We start from the raw sequence: 27,413 nt of genomic DNA, 5'->3' as shown, positions 1-27,413 counted from the left end.
TCTCATAAGTCTCATACGTCCCATCATCCCATACGTCTCATACGTCCCATCATCCCATACGTCCCATACGTCTCATACGTCCCATCATCCCATACGTCCCATAAGTCCCATCATCCCATACGTCCCATATGTCTCAAAAGTCTCATACGTCCCATCATCCCATACATCCCATACGTCTCATACGTCCCATCATCCCATACGTCCCATATGTCCCATACGTCCCATACGTCTCATACGTCCCATACGTCTCATACATCTCATACGTCCCATCATCCCATACGTCTCATACGTCCCATCATCCCATACGTCCCATATGTCTCATACGTCTCATACCTCTCATATACATTACGTCTCATACGTCCCATCATCCCATACGTCTCATACGTCCCATCATCCCATACGTCCCATACGTTTCATACGTCCCATCATCCCATTCGTCACATACGTCCCATATGTCCCATACGTCTCATACGTCTCATGCGTCCCATCATCCCATACGTCACATACGTCCCTGTTACGGATCTAGTGTGTTGTGTTTGTATTGTGTTTGTGTTTCATTGTGTTCTCTCCCCAGATTACCTTTCCCCCCCCTTTCTGATTGCAACCCTGGCAATCAGGAAATTTAGTGCACCTGTGCTCACCTGAGGGCTATATAAGCTGGGAGCAGACAGCTGCACAGGGCCTTTTTGTGCCATCAAGCAGTTGACAATTGTTTGTGTGTGGGAGCTAGTGACGGAGTGCCGTTGTTGTAGTTCTGAGTAGTTCTGAGTAGTGGAGTATTTGGTTGGTTTGGAGTTAGTTCCTTTGATTTGTGCTTTCCTCTTTTGGGAAAGTGGTTCTTAGTTCTTTGGCCCATCAATAAACCTTTTTTGCTTACCGTTACCTCTGTCTGTGTCTCCTCCTTGTCCCCCAGAACCTAAAAATATACTTTGTTACTCCCCAGATCCCCCTGGATACTATTTGGGGTCGTAACAAGTGGGGGCTCGTCCGGGATGCGACAAGGAGTAGCTCGATAGTTGGTTCTATTGGAAAGCTCAGGTTTGTAGGTGTTGCATTAGCAGTGGTGGCTACGTGGTGAGTGTCATTGTCTGGTTGACCAGGGGTTCAGTCTTAATCAAACGGTTAAAATGGCTTCCTCAGTGAGGTAGGGGAGTGTCCAGCTGGACTTTATTGGTCTTTCCTTCAGGCACTCATTTGTTATTTTACCTTTTTTGTTTTCAGAGTGAATCCTGGGTGGGGACTAGTTCCCTGACGGAGGTAGGCGTTTCAGGGCTCCGGCCGCTGAAGTTTAGCCTTTCAAGTCGCCTCGAGCCCGGCAAGCTCCAGAAGACAGGTAGATTTAGGTAGAAGCTGGGGAAGTTGTTTTTTTTTTATAAGGCTGGGCTTGGTATTGGTGTGTGTGTGTGTGGGCACCTAGCATTGACACTCATCGCACTTGTCACTAGTGAAAGAGGAAGTAAGCTCAGTGGATATACATGTTGGTGTTGTTGCACTATTTGTTAGTAGCTTAGCTACATGACTAGCTTGTGGCTCTTCTTAGCTTCCCTCTGCTATTATGGCAGTATTTAGCATAGAAGAGTTTGTGGCTCATCCTACTTTAAGTCAGATTGATGGCTGTAGGAAGGATGATTTGTGTACCATTGCCGAGTACTATGGTATATCTGTGTCAAGGTCCCTTATTCAGAAAAAACTGAAAGCGGTCCTTTTGCAAGGATTGGTAGAGAGGGGAATTCTTGCTTCACAGGTTTTGGAAGAGTCACCTGGTGCGATAGCTGGGGCTATGGCAGCGGTGTCCTCGGAGGAGAGACAGGAAAGGGTGGTTGAGCCTCAGCCGGGTGGTCTTACTCCAGAGGGAGAGGATAGTGGGGATGGGGTAAAACCGTACACGATGCCACGGTTTGAGCCACTCTCTACCTCTCCGGGTTCTATGGCAAGTGCCCGGGTAAAAATGCGTGTGGCTCGTCTTCAGCAGGAGACTCAGGATAAGAAGGAAGAGCGAGAGTTTCAACTCCGGAGAGAGTTGGAACTAAAGAAGTTGGAGTTTGAGTCAGAGCTCGAGTTAAAGAAATTGGAGTCAGAAACGGCTGTTAGGATGCGCCAGTTAGAGTTACAGAAGAGTGAAGCCGACGCTTCTATCTCTGGTAGACGATCACTGTCAGATCCTGATGACGTCTTTGATGTTCGTAAGAATGTGGCAATGGTTCCTATGTTTCGAGAGACTGAGATAGAATCCTACTTTGGTGCATTTGAGCGCATTGCCATTGCTCTGCATTGGCCAAAGGATGTGTGGGCTATACTCCTGCAGTGTAAACTAACTGGTAAGGCTCAGGAAGTGTGTGCTTTTCTCTCCACGGAAGACAGTCTTGTGTATGAGACGGTAAAAAGCGATATTCTTCGAGCCTATGAGCTAGTGCCAGAGGCCTACCGGCAGCGTTTTCGTAGTCTCAGGAAAACGGTAACCCAGAACTTTATAGACTTTGCCAGGGAGAAAGAGATCCTCTTCGACAGATGGTGTGCATCCTGTAAGGCAAAGGACTATACTTTACTGCGTGAGCTGATGTTGGTGGAAGAGTTCAAAAACTGTGTGACTGAGCGTACTGTGATCTACCTGAATGAGCAGAAGGTAGCTACACTACAGCAGGCTGCTACACTGGCGGAGGAGTTTGCTCTCATGCACAAGAGTGTCTTTAGTAAATCAGATCCTCCCTTCCATCGTGGTTTTTCGCAGAGGTCTGATGACGCTCGTATCACTCAGCCCAGAGCAGCCTTGTCAGGTCCTATGGCGGAGAGACAGTGCTTCTTCTGTCACAAACCTGGTCACCTCATTGCAGATTGCGTTTCCATGAAGCGTAAGCAGCAGGTGCCAGGTCCGAAACCAGCTGGGGCAGCTTACAGGCCGACAAAGGGAATGGGCTTAATTAAAACAGTGTCCTCCGATAGCCGGCCCGGAGATAAAAACATCCCTGATGAGTGTTTTAAGCCATTCATCTTTACCGGATCGGTGTCTCTCACCGGAAAGTCGGAGGACAAGCGTTCAGTCACCGTGTTGCGAGACACGGGTGGCTCTCTATCATTCATCCTTGCCAGCGTCCTGCCTGTGAGTGATACCTCTGCCTGTACGACAAGTACCATAGTAAGAGGTATCGGGATGGGTTTTGTACCCGCACCTCTACATTATATCCATGTTACATCAGATTTGGTTACCGGTCTCTTCCCAGTTGCTGTCTGCCCCTGCTTTCCAATCGAAGGTGTCGACTTCATAATGGGGAACGACATAGCGGGAGGTAAGGTTTATCCTGCTCCTGAGGTTGTTAGTGTTCCTTTTCATGACTCTGGACCTGATGACCTGGTTAATCACCATCCGGATGTGTTTAAGGTTAGTGTTTTGACTAGGGCTCAAGCTAAAAAACAGGCTCAAGAAGTTGAGTTGTCTGACTCCTTATTTTCTTCAGTGTTATCTGAGGAAGTGTTGCAACCTGGCGACGGGTTGGTAGATTGCACATCAAAGGAGAGTGAGGAGTTGAAAGAGTTTGTTAGTGCTTCTGAAATACCAGTGTCATTGACTCGTGAAGCACTAATTAGTGCTCAGAAAAGGGATTCTTCCCTATCAAAGTGTTTTGCCGCAGTCAAGGGAGGCGACTGTAAGGGCAGTAGGAAACAGTGTTTCAGTGTTGACGATGGGGTGTTAATGCGTAAATGGGTTTCGCGGATGGGAACATCAGATGATTCAGTTGAGGATTGGGGCACGGTTCAACAGCTAGTGGTTCCAATTGGGTGTCGGCAGCAGGTGCTAGAATTAGCGCATGAGCATCTATGGTCTGGTCATCTAGGTGTTACGAAGACGTATGACTGAATGTTGAAACATTTCTTCTGGCCAGGAATGAAAGCTGATGTGAGGCGTTTCTGTAACACCTGTCGCACCTGCCAGATGGTGGGGAAACCCAACCAGGTTGTGCCTCCGGCCCCCTTACGACCTATCCCTGCTGTTGGTGAGCCATTCGCACGGGTCATTGTGGATTGTGTTGGCCCTCTGCCCAAAACGAAGTCGGGTAATCAGTTCTCGCTAACTATGATGTGTGTTACCACTCGTTTTCCAGAGGCAATTCCCCTGCGGAAGATCACTGCGCCGACCATTACAAAAGCTCTGACTAAGTTTTTCACTACCTTTGGGTTACCCAAAGTGGTGCAAACTGATCAAGGAACAAATTTCCTTTCCAAAACCTTCCAACAGACGTTGCAGTCTTTAGGCATATCGCACTCTGTGTCTAGTGCATACCATCCAGAGTCCCAAGGTGCACTTGAACGTTGGCACCAGACTTTAAAGTCGATGTTAAGGAAGTACTGTCATGATACAGAGAAGGATTGGGATGAGGGGCTTCCCTTTGTTCTCTTTGCAATTTGTGATGCTACACAGGAGTCCCTCGGATTCAGCCCAGCTGAACTGGTGTTTGGGCATAATGTGCGTGGCCCCCTTAAAGTGTTGAAGGAGCGGTTTATGTCAGATTCCTCTCAAGAGACTAATATATTGGATTTTGTCTCCCAGTGTAGGGAGCGTCTGCATCGGGCAGTCTTGCTGGCTAAAGAGGCACTCTCCTCATCCCAGGAGAGTATGAAAACACGGTTTGACAGGAAAGCGGTTGAACGGCAGTTTCAACCTGGTGATCAAGTTCTGGTATTACTACCCTTGCCTGGATCTGCTCTGACGGCTCGTTTCTCAGGTCCGTATGTGGTGAAGAATAAGGTGTCAATCACCGATTACATCATACACACCTGAGCGCCGACGAAAAACACGACTATGCCATATCAACATGCTTAAACCTTATCATTCCAGGGAAGAGGTCCAAGTAAAGGAGAAGGTAACTTTGGATACTGTTGCTTCCGAAGCAATTTCTGATTCATTGGTTTGTGGGGAAGCCATGTCTGATGATGGTTTGGCCTCAATTACCAACGGTCCGCAATGTGGCTGGTTACTGAACTCAGAGTCGATGTCTGAAATAGGAACACATCTATCTTATCTCTCTGATTGTCAGCGGGAAGATGCAATCCGTTTGCTTCACTCCTGTCCCACTTTGTTCCATAATGTGCCATCATGCACCAATGTGTTAAGCCACAATGTCGAAGTCAGTAATGCCGCCCCTATCAAGCAGCATGCTTACCGTTGCCCTGTGGCAAAAAGGGAGGTCATGAGAAAAGAGGCAGAGTATCTGTTGTCAAATGGTTTAGCTAAGCCCAGTCGCAGCCCCTGGAGCTCACCATGTTTGTTGGCTCCTAAGTCTGACGGCACGGCCCGTTTTTGTACGGATTTCCGCAAAGTCAATGCAGTTACTGTACCAGATTCCTTCCCACTGCCTAGGATGGAAGATTGCATAGACAGCATTGGCCCAGCAGTGTTCATTACAAAATTAGACCTATTAAAGGGATATTGGCAGGTTCCTTTAACCTCACGGGCTTCGGATATCTCAGCTTTTGTAACGCCTGACCATTTCCTGCAGTACACCGTAATGGCCTTTGGCATGAGGAATGCACCTGCTACTTTTCAGCATCTGATGCAACTGGTGTTGGGAGATGTGCCCCGTTGCAATGTGTATCTTGATGATGTGGTGGTGTACTCTGACACCTGGGCTGACCATCTAGCCAGCTTGAACGTGGTGTTCCAACGGCTTGTGGAGGCCTCTTTGACCCTAAACCTTGCAAAGTGTGAGTTTGGTAAGGCTACAGTCACGTATCTGGAGAAACAGGTGGGTCACGGACAGGTCCGTCCAGTAGACGCTAAAATCACCGCCGTGCTGTCCTATCCGGTTCCTACAACCAGACGTGAGCTCCGTCGGTTTCTGGGTATGACTGGGTACTACCGGTGTTTTTGTAAAAACTTCTCTGTGGTGGTGGCACCTCTCACTAAATTGTGTAGCCCTGCTGTGCCTTTTGCATGGAACAATGAGTGCCAACATGCCTTCAACGCTGCTAAGTCTCTTCTCTGCAGTGCCCCTGTCCTGGCTGCGCCTAACTTCTCTCTTCCGTTCAAGTTAGAGGTTGACGCCAGTGCTTCTGGAGCCGGTGCTGTGCTGCTGCAGGAAGGAGGGGGAGATGTGTGCCATCCTGTGTGCTACTTCTCAGTTAAGTTCAAAAGACATCAGCTGAACTACTCTACGATAGAGAAGGAGACCTTAGCCATGCTACTGGCGCTGCAGCATTTCGAGGTGTATGTTGGTTCCAGTTCCGCGTCAGTGACTGTGTATACCGACCATAACCCTCTCGTGTTCCTAGCCCAGATGTACAACCATAACCAGAGGTTAATACGTTGGGCTTTGTTAGTGCAGGGTTACAATCTGGAGATCCAGCACAAGAAGGGGACAGAGAATGTTGTGGCGGACGCACTATCCCGCGGGTAAGGTGGGAAGAGGGTAGGTTACCCATTTGTACATTTTTTGGGGTTGAATGTATGGGTAACTGACCCACGTGAATGGTGAAGCGAGTAGTCGGTTTCCCATGTGGTGACAATTAGAGTTTGTGGTGGCTCTGAAAATTACATGTTTGCTCTTATGGGAGGGAGTGTTACGGATCTAGTGTGTTGTGTTTGTGTTGTGTTTGTGTTTCATTGTGTTCTCTCCCCAGATGACCTTTCCCCCCCCTTTCTGATTGCAACCCTGGCAATCAGGAAATTTAGTGCACCTGTGCTCACCTGAGGGCTATATAAGCTGGGAGCAGACAGCTGCACAGGGCCGTTTTGTGCCATCAAGCAGTTGACAATTGTTTGTGTGTGGGAGCTAGTGACGCAGTGCCGTTGTTGTAGTTCTGAGTAGTTCTGAGTAGTGGAGTATTTGGTTGGTTTGGAGTTAGTTCCTTTGATTTGTGCTTTCCTCTTTTGGGAAAGTGGTTCTTAGTGCTTTGGCTCATCAATAAACCTTTTTTGCTTACCGTTACCTCTGTCTGTGTCTCCTCCTTGTCCCCCAGAACCTAAAAATATTCTTTGTTACTCCCCAGATCCCCCTGGATACTATTTGGGGTCGTAACAGTCCCATACGTCCCATACGTCCCATACGTTCCATACGTCTCATACGTCCCATCATCCCATACATCCCATACGTCTCATACGTCCCATCATCCCATACATCCCATACGTCTCATATGTCTTATACTTCTCATACATCTCATACGTCCCATACATCCCATACGCCTCATACGTCTCATACGTCCCATCATCCCATACGTCCCATCATCCCATACATCACATACATCCCATACGTCTGATACGTCCCATTATCCCATACGTCTCATACGTCCCATCATCCCATACATCTCATACGTTCCATATGTCACATACGTCTCATATGTCCCATCATCCCATACGTCTCATACGTCCCATCATCCCATTTTGCAGCTCAATGGTGCCCCATGAGAAAAAAACTTGAGGTGAAATCCCTCCCCTTCCAGTGGATGACCATGGGACCTTATTTAGGAAACAAATATGTACTGCAGTCAAAAAAAATCGTGTTTTGACCTGTTTGAATTGTGGCATGAATTACACAAATGAAGTTGGTCAATACCTTGACAACTTTTTGTCAGTACTTTGTTTGAGACGAGATGTAGTTCACTGAGCTCTGTCACACAAAACTAAATGATACAACAAACCTTTTAATCAACGTCATATGTGTAATTAATGGTACAATTTAACTGGGATAAATAAGTATCGCTCACCATTGATTTCCAGACATATTTTTCCTGAAATAATATCTGATGGTGGTCCACAGGAAGAGTCAGGACTCTTAAAAATATCTTTAAAAATATATGAAGCTTTATACCCCCTCTACCGCCGAGTCACCATCGATGCAGACTGTGTGGAAATATTTTGGAATAGAGATGTTGTCTCAGTCTTACCTGAAGAGCCGCCAATGTCCATGCTCTTCAGGTTTTTGGCCTCCAGCACCACCACGGTCAGTCTGCCGCCGGTGGGAACGTAACGCAGAGAGAAGCAGATCTCGCCCAGATTTTCTTCCTGCATTAAACGGAAATCTTTAAGCAAAGCTCATCAAATAATATTGTGGTGTGAATATAATGATAATTTAAAAGAACAACAACGACAAGGAAAACCTCAAACTTGGCGGGCTCAGCGAGGTCCTCCCACTCCTCGATGACATGGTGCCAGTCGACGCTGGAAAGCTCCACCCGGACCTCACCGATGATGTTGTGTTTGGAGAATCTGTTGAAGTCGAAAACCTGCATCACTGCCGTCGACTTCAAGAGGGAAGACTTGGATATCTGAGACAAAGAATTGCCCAGTTAGAAGCCGAAGCATCTGCTCAACAAACTGATTCCTCGAAGAACTTTATCTATCAGGTTAAGTATTATTACAGTTAATTACTTTTTTTAACAGCTTTTGGCAGAGATCTTTGAGTCATTTTTGTCTTTAACTACAAACATTGCAGAAGTAAAAGATTATTCATTTGAAAATTGTATACTTTATACTGTTGACATTTGCACATTCCATCCTCTTCATTTTTTCCCACGTATGATGGCATACTACAGCCATCATGGTAAATAAAATAATAATGAGGGAGCTGGTGGAGTTGGTAAGTTTGGTATAGATGTACAGAAAAAATCTCTGAGATATAAGTGGTACATTTATGAGAAAATCATACATTTTAATTATTGTCTTAAGTGTGTAAATTTGTTCTAAAGCAATTCATTCATACATTTCTTTGAAAAAAGTGTTTTTGTTGAGGGGGGGGGGTCAAACATTATAGCCGATCAACCCCTAAATAAACTCACTTGGAAGAGAGAAGAAAATACATGATTGTTATTTATATTTATATGGCTTCATTCTGCAAGGCTGTCTCCACCTCATCACAGCAAAGACGCTGCTGCTTGCCATGTTTTATGACAGCACTGACCTAATCAAATTATACTTTAGAATCAAATTTAAAAATTGTGATTTTAGCCCAGAATTACCATATTATCATAAGCATCCAGACTTCAAGAGACATTGCTTTGATTTGGTACTATTCAGAAGAAAAAAAAACATCCTGATTTGTTTTTTCCTCGTGATTCTAATCTTGGATATTCTAGATAATTTTTCTTACCTCCCTTCCCTGGCTCCATTTTTTCCCCATTTACCTTGAATGTTCCTAATATGCTGTTGTAGTTATGAACCAACACACCAAGGCAGAGTCTTTGTATATAACCTACATGGCAATAAACCCCATTCTCATTTAAGACCTGCAGATATACTTTCCAAGACCACCTTGTACCTGGAAGTTAAATTGTTCATTGAAGATGGGGTTCAGTGTGCTTTTAAACACTTTGGTCTCAAAGGTTTTGGATTTGTCGGGGCAGGTGTAGACTTTCACATAAGGGTCAGAGCTTCCTCCCATGTCCATGGCCTTGAGGCTGTTGGCTTGTTTGATACCAACTGTGAGCTGCAAAAGACAGATAGCAAACAGACAGACAGGTGTTCATCTTGAGTAACACTGTGCAACTGTGTCTCAGACAAAATTGCGTTCCAATACAGAGTCCAGAGTAGTACTGTGTTTGATAAAACTAGTGTAAAGCCTTCAGTGTCTCCAGAGGAGAAAAGTCCTCAAGTGAAATCACCTGAGTCAGCATCAGTTAAAGACTACACATTTGAACTGAAAAATAATCTGTTGGTGTGGTTTCAGAAATAAGTGATTTTACCAGACCTCTGTAGCTGCTCATCTCTGCTTCAGGCTACATTAGCTGCTAGCTAGCATAGCACCTAACTACTTCCTGCTTGGGACTTTCAGACAAAAATATCTATGGAAGTTAATGACGAGAGACAGATATTTTTTTTAGTCCCGTTTTAATTGTGTCATGAATTACTCATACAACGGTTGTCACTTTAAAAGATAATTTTGCAAGTGATAGTATCATTTAGTTTAGTAAGAAACCGCTCAGTGAACTACATTTCTTGTCTCACACAAAGTAAGTCACAGCCGTTAGCTTGACTTGCTAGCTACTTAGCTAACTTAGCTACGTTCCATCCCAAATGTAACGTTATCTTGTGTTTTATCAGCCGGGAAGAGAGAGAAGGAGCGAGACCTGTTATTAGTGTGAGTAACGTTTCATCCTGGTACCAAACACACAGAGAGACCTGTTGTTATAGTAACGTTACATCCTGGTACCCAACACACAGAGAGACCTGTTGTTAGTGTGAGTAACGTTACATCCTGGTACCCAACACACAGTTGTTAGTGCATTTTTTTTTTGGTCTCATGTTGTTCAACTGGCAGGGGCGGGACTTGGGCTGTATAATATTTAAGATCACACTGTTGGACACATTTTAGCCAATGCATTGTGGGTAATGTAGATGCCAGGCTTTGACAAGAGAGAAGAACGTGCGGAATAAAAATGATGGTATCTCTGTTGTATATATTTTGACCATTAAGAGTCTCAGCAGTATGGAGACTCAGAGGCTGGATATGCTGCACTATCAGCAGCTGGTTTAATCACCACAGACTCGGCAGCGTTGTAGTCCAGTGAGTAGAGGAGCTTTCCTCTCCACATTTTGGTTGAGCCATAGCCCAAATCCGTCACATCAGGCTGAACCTGTTGGAGCAAAACAAATGGAGTGAGTCAATGCAGGTGCCAACTGTAGCATTTCTGACCCCCCAAAACAATCCTTTAACAATTTCATAATTGAAACCTGCAAGCTAGCTGGCAGGCTTGCATCCTTGACAATAGGGCAGTGAAGGCCTGTTTATTCCAGTTGTGCTCTGAGGTATTGATAAGGGGAATCGCTACACAATATTGTTTTGCATAATAATCTGTTCCATGTGAGTTACCTGACGAAATGTGCAACTTTGTAGATGTACAGGAATATAATTAGCTACAATTCAATTCAACAAACTACTAAAAATATTCATTTATATAATGTCACTGGGAGAAAGAACAAAAGGCCTGGTACATCTTAAACAATAGAGAGGTTAAGTCCCACCCCTTTGTGTGGACCGACATGGGACTGTTTACTACCATGCATACTTTTTCCTAAATGAAGTTTCCATGGGGACACCACAAGGGGAGGGACTTTGCCATACTATATGTTTTCAAGAGTTTGTGGCAAAGTGCCTTCGGCGAGATCGCCACACTTTTCATATTTAATTTAATATTTGGATTATATTATATATATTATATATTTAATGGCATCTAGTGGCTTCAAAAAGCCAAACACCCCTCCCTTTCACAAGCATGTCAGAGAACTATGGTGGCCTTCAGGTAACTGAAAAATGCTAAAGGCTCTTCCTAGAACCAGTGTCTGTTTTGTCCATCCTTGGCTACTGTAGAACACGGTGGTACAACGTGCCGGAGTCCATGAAAAGGCCCTGTTCCTTATGAAGATGAAGGGTGGTTTCATAAAACGTTCCGAGACAAAGAAGCTGGATTCTAGTATTCTATTTTAGTATTGAAGTATATTTCAAGGGAAACATTTTATCGAATGTCATTTAAACACAAATACTTTTGTAATCACAGTCTGCAAAAGACAATACAAGACACCAGGAGACCTCTGTTCATTTTCCATGTGAAACCAAAAGTCAACGTTCATTTTGTGAATTCTTTGCAGAGCAGAGGTTGATATCATTCACTCTTATACAACATTAATAAACACAGCAGTATGCTTAAAAGGGGTTTATTAACAATAAACAAATAAACATACACTAAGGCCCTGTGCACACGAAGCAAAACAAACTTTTTTTCTTCGTTTTGCCTTGGCGTCGTTTCAAGAAAATCCGCGTCCAGACGAATCCACTGAAAACGACTCAGCGCGCTGTAGTACATATTCCAGGCCTATATGTGGTGCTGTTTCTGCTACAAAAATGCAGAGAAGAGACGGAGCTTGACCGGATGTTTGCCGTTGCTGTGGCAACACGTGAGACCTACGGCTAAATATCCACCCGACCACCCGATCAATAAACACCCATAAGATGACAATTTGGCCCGTATAAATAAAACCAACAATAAGCATCAACAGCCGTCACCCTAAGGACCTTGACAAGGCGTTGTCACACGTTGGGATGGATTAATTAGAACAAAGAGTAGACACGGTCGCGCACATCCAGTTCAAAAGGTGCTGGCCTCAAAATTGTAGACAGGAAAAGCAAGAAGAGGAGACCGCACACATCAGCTCCCTTATGTGCAGATTTATTAGCACATCAATAGTAACGTTTCGAGCTCATAGCTCTTCATCAGACTAACTCATACACATCAGACGCCCCGTTTTTAAAACCTGCCCCTGAGGGTCACATGGTGAGTCACATGGTAAAGGGAATGTATAAATCAGAACCCATCTTGTGTTAAACCAAAACATACAAAAATCAGTCAAAAACTCCATCATAATTAAATAGACCAACACCCATCAGGCCGACTGGCCGTCATACAGATCTAATGAATTAGAGGCGCCTCTAGTAATAGGATGGCTAATTTTCAAAGTCTAGGACAAGGTTATTACATTATTTACATTTTATACATTTTAATCATGTTTAAAGATTTAACATATTTTAAAGTTCAATTACCTATAACCCTGAGCTAGATAAGGAACAATCCAACCACAAAAAAATGGTAAGTTTATAAGTTAACAATATATAGAAGACCAAACATGCATATAATCCAAACAGTAGAACTCCCTCATGATAAGTGTAACATGAGAAGTGACTACTACAATGATCATACGCAGAACACCTCAGGAACCACATATCACACAAAAATGGAATATAAACAATAGAAAATAGCAAATAGCAAATAACAAACAAGATAGCAAATAACAAATAACAAATAACAAGACCCGTCACAGTCGACCCTCATGCTGGATACATCAGGGGAGAATCATCTTAAATATTACACAGACTCTTTCACAATGTTCAACTTCTTCATCAAGCCCCCAACAAAAAAGCTCAAAATGAGCTCACAAAAAAATCACATAAAAGGTCTGATGTTGAAGTCCTCGTTTAGACCCTTGGGAGTTAAGGTGTCTAACGTGTATATCCAGTATAGTTCTCTCTTAAGGAGTAAAGTGTCAACATTGCCACCTCTGCGAGGGAGTTTGATTGATTCAATCCCAATATATTTTAATGAGGCAACGCTGTGAGGCGCTTCTGTGAAGTGAACTGCAACTGGACTGGACGGGTCATGGTTTCGGATAGCACATCTGTGCTCTGTGATCCTCGTTTTTAAAGGTCTTGTGGTTTTCCCAATGTAGGCGAGACCACATGGACATAGAAGCATGTAGATGACATTTTTAGTTTTACAGGAGATAATGCTCTTAATGGGGAATCTCTTTCCAGAATGAGGGTGGTTAAAGGAGTGTGTTTTGTATGTGGAATTGCATTGTTGGCAGTTGCCACATCTGTAGTTACCAGGTTGGATTTGGGTGAGGAAATGTGAAGCGATGGGTGGTGGTCGGTCTGCTCTCACCAGTATGTTATGAAGGATGGAGGTCTTTTATGGATCATTCGAGGAGGGTCCTTGAAGCATCCCTTCAATGCGGGATCCGAGTCCAGGATGAACCTGGTTTCCGCTCCAGAGATCCACTCCTCCTTGTATCCCCTCTGTACGTTTCCAACGATGAGTTTCTGTGTTTGGGGGGTGTAAAGTAGGATTTACCTCTGAAGCGGGTGCTGGGTGGTTTCAACACGTGGCTCCAAAATGTTTGTGGGCGAGTCCATAGTAGATTCTGCCGTCGCGTCGGTATCCATCATAGATTGTGGGGGGACTGTCTGGGGATTGGTGATAGGAGGAAAGGAAACATTAGTGGGCCCGTCTGTTGAACGGGACCCGGAGTGGCCACTGAAGAACTCCTTAAGTCTTAAAGAGCGAAAAAACCTTTCCATATCAATGTACGTAGTGAATTCATTACATTGGGCCGTGGGTACGAATGATAAACCCTTTGAAAGGGCAGATAAACATGTTTCCGAGAGGGACTTACTGGATAGGTTGACGACAACATTCACAGCTGGTCCCGGTTCCTTCTGCGGGTCCAGTATGGTTCTCTTTGTCCTCTGCCCGCGTCAGCATTTCCTCCTCTTCGGCCTCGCAGTGTTTTTCTTTCTAAAAAACCTTGTTCTCGTTCAGAGGGTTGGCTGGAGTCGGAGTCCCGAGAGGAAAGGGAAGAACGCAGCATCGTGTCGTTGTAGTTGTGTCTCCTATGGGCGCTTCTCTGATTTATATTTCCGCCCCCGGAAGTCGCAGCACCGTGTGGCAGCCTCCACTTGTACACAGCGCCCCCCTCGTAGTCCGCCCGGTCTCTCACAAACTTTTTCTTTTTGGACAGTTTTAGTTCTTTGTCAAGCTCATGTTTCCGCTGTTCACATTCCTTTAACATCTTGTCCAATTCCTCCTTGTCCGTCATATTCTCCGTTAGTTGTTTTTTTGTTTCCATTATTTCTTCTCTTACAGTTGTAAGTTGTGTCGTCACCTCTTTGATGGTCAAAGCCATAAGATCAAATGAACATTTATTGAGAATTTCACACCAACGATCACAGAATTCTTTGTTATCTTATGCAGAGAAGAGACGGAGCTTGACCGGATGTTTGCCGTTGCTGTGGCAACACGTGAGACCTACGGCTAAATATCCACCCGACCACCGATCAATAAACACCCATAAGATGACAATTTGGCCCGTATAAATAAAACCAACAATAAGCATCAACAGCCGTCGCCCTAAGGACCTTGACAAGGCGTTGTCACACGTTGGGATGGATTAATTAAGACAAATAAATGCCTATATACATGGGAAGTTAGCTAGCGGTTGTTTGTTAGCATCGTAATAAAGTAGCTTTTTCCCCGGAATATCGCCCCCCTCTCTCGGCTCCGTTTTTTTTCATACAGCGGCCCTGATACGCCGACGTACAGACGAGCAGAATATCTGCTACGAGCACGGAGGCCGCCGTTGTTGTTGTTGTTGTTACGAGACGCGGGGCGATGATGTCAGCGTATTCGTTTTCGCCGTCTACACGAAAAAGATCACGAAACGGAGGGGTGCCGTTTTTTTCTTTTCCACCCTGAGAGCTGGTTTCAAAAAAGTGGATCCGTATGGACGGCAGGGCGAAACTGAAAACGTTTTCGTGTGGACAGGCCCTAAGTCTAAGTGGCCTATCTAACTAAATACTATACATGTGTGTGTGTGTGTGTGTGTGTGTGTGTGTGTGTGTGTGTGTGTGTGTGTGTGTGTCACAAGATGGCGGCTGTGGGTGTCGACCAGTCAGCCATGTGGAGTGGAGGTGTGCTTTGTGGGAGGCCGTGTGGCCCTGCCTGGAGAACAGGTTTCTATATATGTGCATAATTAGTGTAATATATGTAGAGCCGTTAGGAAAGTTAAAAAGAGGTTAAGAGATAAAGAGATTAGTGAGCATGCAAACTGTCTGTTCTAGATCACTAACAACTGAACTTAGGTAACACACTTAACTCAACAATACATCAAACAGAAAAGGTTGCTGTCTTCAGGTTCCTGTGAAGGAAAGTTGCTGTCCTTGAAGTTGTGGATGGAAGCATTTCTAGTGAGATGCGTCTCGACTAGGAATTCTTTGTTGCAGAAGCAGGCTCCAACAGCCAGCTTGTTGGCTGTTTTGAGGGCGCTGCTTGGGGACTTGAGACCTGTGGTCCAAATCCCAGGAGGAAGAGCGGACCTCTGTTCAGGTCGAGGTTGCAGGAGGAAGAGCGGACCTCTGTTCAGGTCGAGGTTGCAGGAGGAAGAGCGGACCTCTGTTCAGGTCCAAATCCCAGGAGAAAGAGGAGACCTCTGTTCAGGTCGAGGTCGCAGGAGGAAGAGCGGACCTCTGTTCAGGTCCAAATCCCAGGAGAAAGAGGATACCTCTGTTCAGGTCGAGGTTGCAGGAGGAAGAGCGGACCTCTGTTCAGGTCGAGGTTGCAGGAAGAAGAGCGGACCTCTGTTCAGGTTGAGGTCGCAGGAGGAAGAGCAGACCTCTGTTCAGGTCGAGGTTGCAGGAGGAAGAGCGGACCTCTGTTCAGGTTATGGTCCCAGTAGAAAGAGGGACGAGACCTGTGGTCAGGTTGACATCTCAGTAGAAAGAGAGAGATCCCAACTTGGTCTGCTTGGTAGGAAGTAAACTTCCACTGCAGTTGACCAATCAGAATGAAATCTGGAGTTCACAGGTACTTGTCACTTTCAGTGACCCAGGCCTGCAGGCAGATGGGGGAGGGGAAAGACCCCCTGTGGAGGTGCGTGGCTGTGTTTCCACACAGAGGACGCTCCAATCTGAATGTTCAAACAATTCAATCTGCATCCATGAATTGTTTCATAGACACAAACCCTGAGGTCCCAACACCACCAAATAGGAACCTTCTGGACTTTCTCTGAAGTTGTGTCCAGGTTCACCATCATGTTTTCTGGCGGGTGTATTCCTCACACTTTCCTCTGAAAAATGATTTAGTTTTGCCCTTAAATTCTGGGGACTAATAAGATGTGTCTTCGTTTGCTAGCACCTGAAGACACATGACGCATTCTGGTTTCCTGTCGCTGTTTTCAAGAAAACCAAACTCCATATAATTTTTTCTCAGCGTAACGTGACGATGTGGACGGACTCAAATATGTCTCCATGGTCGCCAGCTAGCTAGCTGGCTAATAGGCCTCTGCCAACAGATTGACGTGATGTCACAATCATAGCAGAGTTTCTATTGGTCCACAGTTAACGTGGGTGGGAGTAATGGACACAATATGCTTATTTTAGTGGTGCAAATGGTCCCCATCTGTAGATATGCATTATTTAATAATACAGCACAATTTTATAATTCATAGAAAATTATTTCGCGGACCCCCTGGCTATGGGTCACCGACCCCACTTTGAGAACCTTTCTCTCTCTGTTTTAGCTCCATTTTTGGTCTCTACTATAAAGCCTAATCTCACAGAAATATCTTTTTATAACTACAGCCTCTTAACAACCAGTGTGGTAAAACACTGGAAACTATGCCAGTATAAAGTCCATTAGGATCCTTTGCCGTGGTGGATGCCAAGGTTCAACACAAAAACATGTTGTTGATCAAACGCCACACAGGAAGAAGTTCAGGGTGGACGGATGGGTTAATCATGGCACTTTCACCCAGGAGACTGGAGTTTGTGACCTGTATGAAACAAGTCACCATTGAGTTATTTGAAACAGGCTACATAACGCCTGGTTCTTCGGACTATAGGATATTAGTGTCAATACGATGGTCACTTAAATCAGGTGATTATAGAGTCTGGGCCTTGAAAATAAAATCTAACATGCTATAGTTTCTGTTGGGATGTTTCTGTTGGGATGTTTCTTTTGGGACGTTTCTGTCTCTATTATCATTCCTGGTCGAAGCATGGCCTTTGGCTAGAATCGGGCTGATATCGCTACATGGTCTCACGGCAGTTCATGAAATAGTCACACAATTGAAATCTACTGATTTGTGTACATGGAAACTTTTTTTTCCCGTGTCACTCATCACAACTGAATATCTTCAAACTAATGGATTTCAATTGTAGTGTTGAAGTATTTTAAACGTTTTTAAAGTTGGGTGGTGAGTTAGGCTTAAAGTAACTACACACATTAAGTTGAGGGAACAAAACCAGATGTTGGATTTAGGCAACGAAACCTCTTAGTTAGGTTTAGGAAAAACACATTTCTGACTGTTGCATAAACACGGATGCATTTCATTTGTGTGTCCACCATTACAAAATGATCTAATTGACTTTCCATTGGCACTGTTTTTATGTTGAATGACACAATTATTTATTTTTTATTTGTGTCCCTGGACAGAAAACCAACATTGCATTTCGTCTATGTCACAAACCGCTGTGCGACTGTGTTGGATGTAGTGCAGTCTGAAACACTCTTGAGACGTTATGTAATAGATGTAGGTAGTTCTTTTAAGCCAAACCATGAAGTTTTCTTTCCTAACTATGAATTGTTTCCGTGGTGACACTGTGGCACACAATATCACACATTCCTCCTGTTATGACCCTGGGTCATTATTTTGTGTATACTAGGTATACTGAGCTGTCCCTCCTCCTCCCAAGGTGTAAGCAGTCTCCTCTGAGTGTGTGTGTGTGTGTGTGTGTGTGTGTGTGTGTGGGCGGGTGTGATTGATAGCAGGTTGGACCTACGGATTGGCTAGAGCTGGCTGATTGCCGACCCAGGATTGGTCAGAGGCAGGAGAGGAGCCTTTTTCAAGCACCGGCTGACTGCAGTCTCCCTCTCTCTCGACCCGTTTCCCCACATCCAACGAGGACTGGTGTCAAATGTGTAGTAGCCTATTGTCAGACCCTGTTTTAGTGAGACCCGTAGCTTTTAACTGAATTATTGTAAACAAGTAGAAAGTAAGTGTGGTAGCCCAGTAGGAGGGAGAAGCCGTTTCTTTGTTAACCCTTTTTCTCCTGTTTTTCTTATTTAGGAGTTAGGTAAGCCTATGTCTTTTTGTTACTATTTTTGTTTGTGTTAGGAAGGTAGGGGGTTATACTCTTTTGTTTGTTGTGTTGGCTTTGTCTCCCTCTGAAAATAAATGCTACCTGTAATTTATATAACCTGTGACACTGGCCTTCTTGGGAGTGGGAAGACAGGGGGAGAGCTCATCTTGTCATGTCTCTGGTTCCCCTAGACCAGGGGCGTAACACTCCATAATACACTGTTCACAGGTCCTGGTGATTTCACTCATTTCTGTTGGACCAGGTTGGAAATATGTAATTATCAGAATCCTTATGTATTATCAGAAAGGATCAGATTCTCCTTCAGAGGTCGCTGTCACTCACCAGAGCTGAGGTGGTTTTTCCTTTCACTCCATTAAGATTGATCTTCTCATTCTTCTTCGCCTGCTTCTTGGTCTTTTTGCAGCAACACTTGGTGCAGATGCACAGACAGCAGATCAGAATCAGCAGAGCGGCGGCTGCAGCGATGCAGTAAATTGCCCAACGAGGCACTGCGGGAGATGAGATGGTAGACAGTTAACTTTAAACGAGCGGTTGGAATGTTTTCATCTCAGGTCCCATCAGCCTCATTCAAAAATATCTTGCTGTTTTTTCTTAAATTTGTTCTTAAGAACGTCAAATTCATGACATGTTCTTAAGAATAATTTGCTTATAAGTAATTTTTTTAAAAGACCATAATGCTCTGTAAATGCATGCATGTAGATTACCATGTAACTCACATTTACAGTAATCGTCTACATGCTACATGCATTTTTAACATTTCAATAGGCCTGTAAATAAACCGTAGGCCATCATGTATGAAAACTAAGCTCTGAGAGCACATTACCTGCACACTGTTTTAATAACTCCAAAACAAAAAATGGGATTAATTGTATTCTCTGTTTTATTCTTCTCGCAAACCTCTATACACTGAGGACCGATGATGTTGTTGTACCTTCTAACAAGGATCGTGACGTACCATGCAACCCCACTCCCTTTCTCCTGAACAACTTATCCCAGCAACACAAATGTATATCATTGGCTGTCTTAACAGCAGCAAAGAAATTGCTGGAATCCACCAGATAATCTTGTAATATCTCATTGGCTGAATACTAATATCGATGTTGTCACTATGGAACTCTCAGTGGCTAGGATGCATAGTGCTAAAGAGAATACCATAATATCATGGACAAGAGCACTAAGTCAAATCCATGAACTAATGGCATTGTAATGAATGCTATTGTTTTTATCCAGAAACACATTTATCATTGTGTTTATCTATCGAGGTCTAGGTGGGGTGGGTGGATCGATGGTAGGGGTTGCCTTAAGTTTTAGTTCTTTGGTTTATTGCTTATGTCATTTTGTCATTCGTCTGGGTTACAATGCACAGTGTTGTTGTGAGTCTTTTGTTGATATACCTGCAGGGCTTTTTCGGGATATCCAGCTATTTCCTCTCAGTATCGATGTTTTTTACTGTGGATTGTTTGTAGATCACTCTGGTAAATACTGTGACATAACATTGAGATGGCTGATAATAACGAGTATATCGTTTATCAATGCTACTCAGCCCTACTATGAATTCACCTAATGGTTATATGTTTGTTTGTGTTTTCCGTATGTCAAAATAAAATACAAAATTGATGAAAACTAAACTATTTTTATAGGAAAGTAAATCCACCTGACAGGTGTGGCATATGAAGATGCTGATTTGACAACATGGTTGTTACACTGATGTGGCATGGGCAGGTCACAATAAAAAATATACATTTTTAATTATTTTGTTATAAATAAATCTAGGACTTTTGCTTGTAAAATTAGACTACTTTTACTTAAGTAATAGATGTGAGTACTTCTTTCCTTTGGGGAGTGAACTTTGGTTTAGGTGAAGCTGCTGCTAGTGACTCACAGGGGATCTTGTTCAGAAGGTCGTTGAGGAAGTTGGCAGCAGCGGCGGCGAATGGGTTGACGGTGGAGTTAGTGTGGTTGATGGGCTGAGTGGCCACTAGAGGAGTGGTGAAGGGAACAGAAGAATTTGGTGTTGGTTGGATGGCAACCATGATGACGAGGATGAAGAGAAGTGCTGCAGAAGAAAGAAGAATGAAAAGACACAAATAAATAAACTAAATTTAACATGTATAAACCAGCGGTGGAATGTAAATACATTTACTCAAGTATTTAAATACACGTTTGACATTGTTGTACTTTAATTGAGTATTTCCCTGGAATAGCTCATTTGTCTTTTAATGTTCTGTGGCTAACACTAACGCAGTTAAAGGAGTGTTTACGAACTACTACACATAAAAACATGAAATGCTCTGTACATTTTACATTTTCTGCTTCTTGACTTGTTTTGGATATCAACACACAAAGCAACACTCCATCCTTCAGTTCACCACAAACAATTAGAATTAACACGGGACAGGAAGTCATCTGTCAAGACACAAGTATAGGGTGGATGTAATAATACAAGTAACTCAAATGTAGACTTACTGCATAACAACAGTGAGGAATGAAATCAAACAAACATCGCAGACGTCAAACTGCAGACATGACTGAGTGGAAACCCGCCTTCGGGCCTTCAGGCCTCCACCATGAACAAACATATGCAGAACATCAACCCTCAGTGTGATTCACACTCTGATAACAGCCACAAAGCTTCAACAGTGTTCCCAAGCAGAGGAATCCCATTTGATTAAGTCAACAGGCCTGGAAGCAATTCCTCTAATGCAGTACTACGAAGATACCTCGCCTTAACCCTCATACCAAGTCTTAACACTCAAGCAGCCCTTTAAAGGAAGTGTGGATCAGAGAGAATGTCATCAGCAATTCATTCCTTTCTAAAAAAAAAAGGCATTTGAAAACTGAATGTGTTACAGTCGCTGCGACAAGGCCATCCCGTTTAAAATGGTCGAATCGGAGAATCCAACAGACCGATCCTTCATGACTCAACGTATTCCAATATTTATCGCATGATGGTGACGACTGGATTTTAATCAACAAGCAGGAAGAGATTTCAGAATATACTTTGGAAATAAATTATGTAAATAATGATGACAACTAGCCATGTGAACTAGCTAAAGTTAGCATTGCTGTGAGAAAAAAAGTACACAGCTTAACCAAATTCAATTACATTTTCAATTAATTGAACCTGAAAATGGTCCTGTGCCAGTGGCGCCAGCAGTGAAGCATATTCTCCATCACAATATGAAATAAAAAGAATAACTGATCTCTGGCTCCATTTTTCCAACGTTTCTTGTGTTGTGACAAGTCACAAGTTTTAAAGGAGCGTCCCTGTGATTTAGTATTACTCGTTCATGAATTCGGGAGACCCACGAGAGACAGATTAAAATAAGAATAGTCCAAATCAAAGCAGCAGAGATTGAGATATGCTAGATAGTTCTAGCTAAAAATAACCTGGAATTAGCCAGGAAGAGAAAGAAGGAGCAAGACCTGTGTGAGTAACGTTACATCCTGGTACCCAACACACAGAGAGACCTGTTATAGTAACGTAACATCCTGGTACCCAACACACAGAGAGACCTGTTATAGTAACATTACATCCTGGTACCAACACACAGAGAGACCTGTTATAGTAACATTACATCCTGGTACCAACACACAGAGAGACCTGTTATAGTAACATTACATCCTGGTACCAACACACAGAGAGACCTGTTATAGTAACGTTACATCCTGGTACCCAACACACAGAGAGACCTGTTATAGTAACATTACATCCTGGTACCAACACACAGAGAGACCTGTTGTTATAGTAATGTTACATCCTGGTACCCAACACACAGAGAGACCTGTTATAGTAACATTACATCCTGGTACCAACACACAGAGAGACCTGTTGTTATAGTAATGTTACATCCTGGTACCCAACACACAGAGAGACCTGTTATAGTAACATTACATCCTGGTACCCAACACACAGAGAGACCTGTTGTTATAGTAACGTTACATCCTGGTACCAACACACAGAGAGACCTGTTATAGTAACATTACATCCTGGTACCAACACACAGAGAGACCTGTTGTTATAGTAATGTTACATCCTGGTACCCAACACACAGAGAGACCTGTTATAGTAACATTACATCCTGGTACCCAACACACAGAGAGACCTGTTGTTATAGTAACATTACATCCTGGTACCCAACACACAGAGAGACCTGTTGTTATAGTAACGTTACATCCTGGTACCCAACACACAGAGAGACCTGTTGTTATAGTAACATTACATCCTGGTACCCAACACACAGAGAGACCTGTTGTTATAGTAACGTTACATCCTGGTACCCAACACACAGAGAGACCTGTTGTTATAGTAACGTTACATCCTGGTACCCAACACACAGAGAGACCTGTTGTTATAGTAACGTTACATCCTGGTACCCAACACACAGAGAGACCTGTTGTTATAGTAACGTAACATCCTGGTACCCAACACACAGAGAGACCTGTTGTTATAGTAACGTTACATCCTGGTGCCCAACACACAGAGAGACCTGTTGTTATAGTAACGTTACATCCTGGTACCCAACACACAGAGAGACCTGTTGTTATAGTAACGTTACATCCTGGTGCCCAACACACAGAGAGACCTGTTGTTAGTGTGAGTAACGTTACATTCTGGTACCCAACACACAGAGCGACCTGTTGTTATAGTAACATTACATCCTGGTACCCAACACACAGAGAGACCTGTTGTTATAGTAACGTTACATCCTGGTACCCAACACACAGAGAGACCTGTTGTTATAGTAACATTACATCCTGGTACCCAACACACAGAGAGACCTGTTGTTATAGTAACGTTACATCCTGGTACCCAACACACAGAGAGACCTGTTGTTATAGTAACGTTACATCCTGGTACCCAACACACAGAGAGACCTGTTGTTATAGTAACGTTACATCCTGGTACCCAACACACAGAGAGACCTGTTGTTATAGTAACGTAACATCCTGGTACCCAACACACAGAGAGACCTGTTGTTATAGTAACGTTACATCCTGGTGCCCAACACACAGAGAGACCTGTTGTTATAGTAACGTTACATCCTGGTACCCAACACACAGAGAGACCTGTTGTTATAGTAACGTTACATCCTGGTGCCCAACACACAGAGAGACCTGTTGTTAGTGTGAGTAACGTTACATTCTGGTACCCAACACACAGAGCGACCTGTTGTTATAGTAACGTTATACAGACATTGTAGCTTCAGCATTTCAGCACGAAGGACACAGCATGGGATCTCCAATCGACAGAAAGCAGTTATACCTGCAGTAAGATCCTCTATGGCCCACACCCCAAAAAAACAATATGGCGTCCGTTATCATCAAATAATCACAGTCTTCGCTGAGAATATTGACTACAAAACGAGCAACACCCACTGAACGTCTCCTAAATGAAAGCTGGAATCATTTTACTCACTAAGGATGTCGACATCCCTGCTCGCTGGCTGAAGTGTTTCTGGTCTGTTTGCCTCAGAATTAGAGAACGAGTGGAGAGGAAGGAGGTGACGTTTTCCTAAAAACAATGAACAGAGAGAGGAAATGTCTCCTCCCTCCGTCTCCATCAAGACTGTTTTCAATGTAATCAGCAGGAAAACACAACATCTATCCGTACTTTTTCTTCAAAAAATAAGAACCGTGTATAGGAATTCTCTGTTACAAGTCATTCAAATGAAGACTGAAGTCATTACAGTCAAACAGAATATTTAAGATGTGTACAGTTACAAGAGAGATTTAAATCAAATCCTTTGCATCTGATTGGACCGCTATAATGTAGCATGACACGGACCTATTAGCTGTGGGTCCACACACACGTGCCTTATTGATAAAAGTTAAGATTGATCAATAGTTGGATGTCATGACATTATTGGTTGAAATTGGTTGGGTAGTTGAGAATGTGCATATTTTGTTTTACAGGAAGAAATTATTTCACATTAAATAAAAATACATAAAAAATGTGCATTTTTCATTTAATCTTGCCTTTAAAAAATAAAGAACCAAAGTAAAAGAACTCATTCTGCAGAATAACATATTTTTGTACTCTTATTTTGCTCCGTGTGATAGTGATAGTGAAGCGGTGATTGATAATGGATGGATGGATGATGGATGGATGATTATTGCTGTATTGATGTGTTCATTACTTTAATGTTGCAGCTGGTAAAGGTGGAGCTCATTTTAATAACTTCATATAGGCTACTGCTAAACTGGTTGATTAATCTGTAATCATATGTCATAACTTAAAATTGTACTTAAGTACAGTCATTGAGTAAATACGTACATTCCACCACAATTACCATGAATACATTTAAAAACTGTTTTTACGGGCCCCGATTCAAATCCTGCTTTGGGCCCCACGAGGGCTTGGGCATCCACGGCTCACACGGCTTTGTTCCTGTGCTGGTCCTCCTGTCTGTTTCTACAAACTGGAAACCCAAACAGAAACTCCAAACAGTAGTTCCACTTCAGCAGATTAAAGTGTTCAACTGTCACAAGTTTCCTTAACTAGAAGAACAGCCAATAGCTGTCTACATACGGTTACTTTGGAGAACATTACAATGATTCACATTTATTTCCTGAAGACTTACCCTTACCCCACACGGCCATCAAAAGAAACAAAAATCTGAAAGACCTTTTGGTCCATGCTTCCTTGAAAAACGGCAACCAAGCAATGTGCACTTCGATCCATTAAACATGCGATGAACAAGTATACAGGTCTGGGGGCTCCAAGCTGTAGCATTTATGGTAAATTGTATGTGGGATGTACCAAAAACAAGTTGCTACAACGATTACATCAACATGTACTCTATATCACGTTCATCTAAAACATCGGAACTTTATACACATTTCGGGCACACGGTATGGACAACCTGCTTGAAAAGGGAACGGGTTGATCACCAAACTAAAAGGTGCCCAGTGGCTGGACTGGGTTGTGGAGGTTCGTATGGACTAGGTCCAGTCATCCAGTCCATCAATGGTATTCTGGACCTACTTGAATTTATTTTGACTATTGTTCTAGGGCTGAAGTTCTGCGTGCCTGTGCTCTTGTCCGTCTTTCTAAAAAATCGTTTTCCCCTAACCTTAAATCTTCACCCTAAGGTGTAATGATTTACATTATGGGGACATTCAGTTGTCTCCATTTTGTCCCAAAAATAAGGGGAGTCCCCACAATTTGAGTGTTTTATCAAACTTCTGTTTCCACACATCAATCAAAGAGTCAATCAACCAATCAATCACTCAATCACTGAAGACAAGGCAGGAAATGGAAAGTATAAAAGAATCATTCGGGAATCAGGAAAATGAGCGCTGTGATAATGATGTCAAATTTTGAAGGGAAGGAAAGAAGAAGTGGATATAAGAGGTGGAGGATGAGAAGAAATATGGGAAGAAAGAGAAATAAGTAACGCAATGGCCGAAACGTAAAACCTTCTATCTGAAAACATCACTTTTTTGAGAAAACAAAAAAAAAACTTTTTCTTGCAGAATGCTATTTGTTAAAGATACCCAATGCATAATACACTGTTTTTGGACCATATTACTAGATTATGTGTTAACAATACAGGCTATGTATTGTTAAAGTTAAATCTGCCAATCAGAAAATCCTGCAGATTGGAGGTTTTGCTTTTCGGTCATCGAGAAAGAAGAAAGACTCTGAAGTTGTCTACTGAAGCTGAAGAAACTACACTACAGGTGGCAATGTGGGATAAAACATTGCTTTTCAGGCACTGATTCATTTAGAAAGTTTGGTCTTTTTACAGTATCTCTCATGTCATGTCTTCTTTCAGACTCGAAAACATTTTATTTTACTACTTTGTCTGTTTGTATCTTTAGATTCCTCCTAAATTCATCCAAAGTTACCATAATGCCTCATTTCCATAAATATTTTAGAAAACTTGTAATCAAAAAAATAATCATCTTAATATCAGTAATGAACTGGGGAAGTTTCAAGGTGATATCTTATAGTTCATTCTATTCTATTCAACTGTAGGGTCTTCAAAATGAGTTTTACAATCCATACCTATAAGATTTTCTCTGAGCCAGAAATCTCTACTGCAGTACCACGTTCATTCCTATCTATAGTCTGAAGGTGTTTAGAGAGATTTTTTTACATCATTCATAGACTCATTTATACGTGTTATTCCTAAACACGGAGAAAATATATTTTTATGAATGGCTGGTTTTTTTCTGATTTCTTCGGATGCCAAGAGATAAACATTCCCTCTGTACAAACCCGTGACTCTAATGCGTCAACAAAAATGAGCACATATTAAATACAATAATACATCATTTGCATATTTAAACATACCATTACAGAACACTTGTAACACAAAAGATAATTGTCTTAATGTCAGTAATCAAGTTTTATGGTGATACCTCACTTATTGACCTTCTTCACCTCTTAACCACAAACAAAACGAGCGGCTGCAGTTCAAACAACCAGATCCAGTTTCCAACGTGTGCCAACTGAGCAATTACATGAAACAAGAAAACAGAAGATGTGAAAGAGGAAACAACGTACCTGAGTGTGAGTCCGGAACTTTTATTTCATCGTTTCATTTATTTTCTCTTTTGTTCAGTCGGCTGTGAAATGAGTTTTTCTATTCTATCCTGCTGTTTTTCAGTCAGCCATCTTCAACTCTTTAGCATGCGTCGACTTCAACCCGCAGCAGCCACCACACCTGCTGAACACACACATTAACACACACGCTCACTACGTAGTCTGTAGTTCAAACAGAGGTGGAGCAACGCTGCTAAAATACCAGTTATTCAAATATGTGTCATGAAGGCTACTGCAGCCAGGAGAGGGGATAACGCGCCTCCTTGAATTAAAGACAGAGGGCCCTAGTTTCGTGGCGCAGCGCAGGGCGGCGGAGGGTGGCGGAGCCGGCGCAATGCAAGTTTCGACCCGCGCAGCCTTGCGCACGGTGAAGGTGCGTGTCCACAGGCAGCGGTGTTTCCCAATGCTTGACACTGCCCCCACGATTTCCGTTGGTACTGCAACGT

At 43.1% G+C, this 27,413-nt stretch overlaps 1 protein-coding gene across 2 annotated transcripts in view; it reads right to left on the bottom strand.

The window, feature by feature from the left end:
- Nucleotides 1–27,101, bottom strand: part of syt8 (synaptotagmin VIII) — a 34,615-nt gene extending 7,514 nt beyond the window's left edge. The window contains exons 1-7 of one of the 2 annotated variants that reach the window (XM_084018410.1): nucleotides 26,929–27,101; nucleotides 20,296–20,469; nucleotides 18,735–18,901; nucleotides 10,465–10,560; nucleotides 9,246–9,413; nucleotides 8,089–8,256; nucleotides 7,876–7,993 (exon numbers count right to left, since the gene is read on the bottom strand). In XM_084018410.1, the coding sequence (XP_083874536.1) occupies nucleotides 7,876–7,993; nucleotides 8,089–8,256; nucleotides 9,246–9,413; nucleotides 10,465–10,560; nucleotides 18,735–18,901; nucleotides 20,296–20,446 (868 nt within the window). In that variant the 5' untranslated portion in view covers nucleotides 20,447–20,469; nucleotides 26,929–27,101. Of the gene's footprint in view, nucleotides 1–7,875; nucleotides 7,994–8,088; nucleotides 8,257–9,245; nucleotides 9,414–10,464; nucleotides 10,561–18,734; nucleotides 18,902–20,295; nucleotides 20,470–23,832; nucleotides 23,890–26,928 lie in introns of those variants that run through there. The other variant, XM_084018411.1, reaches the window with a different exon arrangement.
- Between the last annotated feature and the right edge of the window lie 312 nt (nucleotides 27,102–27,413).

This window comes from Eutrigla gurnardus (assembly GCF_963514095.1).
Source record: "Eutrigla gurnardus genome assembly, chromosome: 9".
Lineage (NCBI taxonomy): Eukaryota > Metazoa > Chordata > Actinopteri > Perciformes > Triglidae > Eutrigla > Eutrigla gurnardus.
Note: the sequence above shows the minus strand (reverse complement) of the source record. Positions and strands in the feature narration are given on the sequence as shown.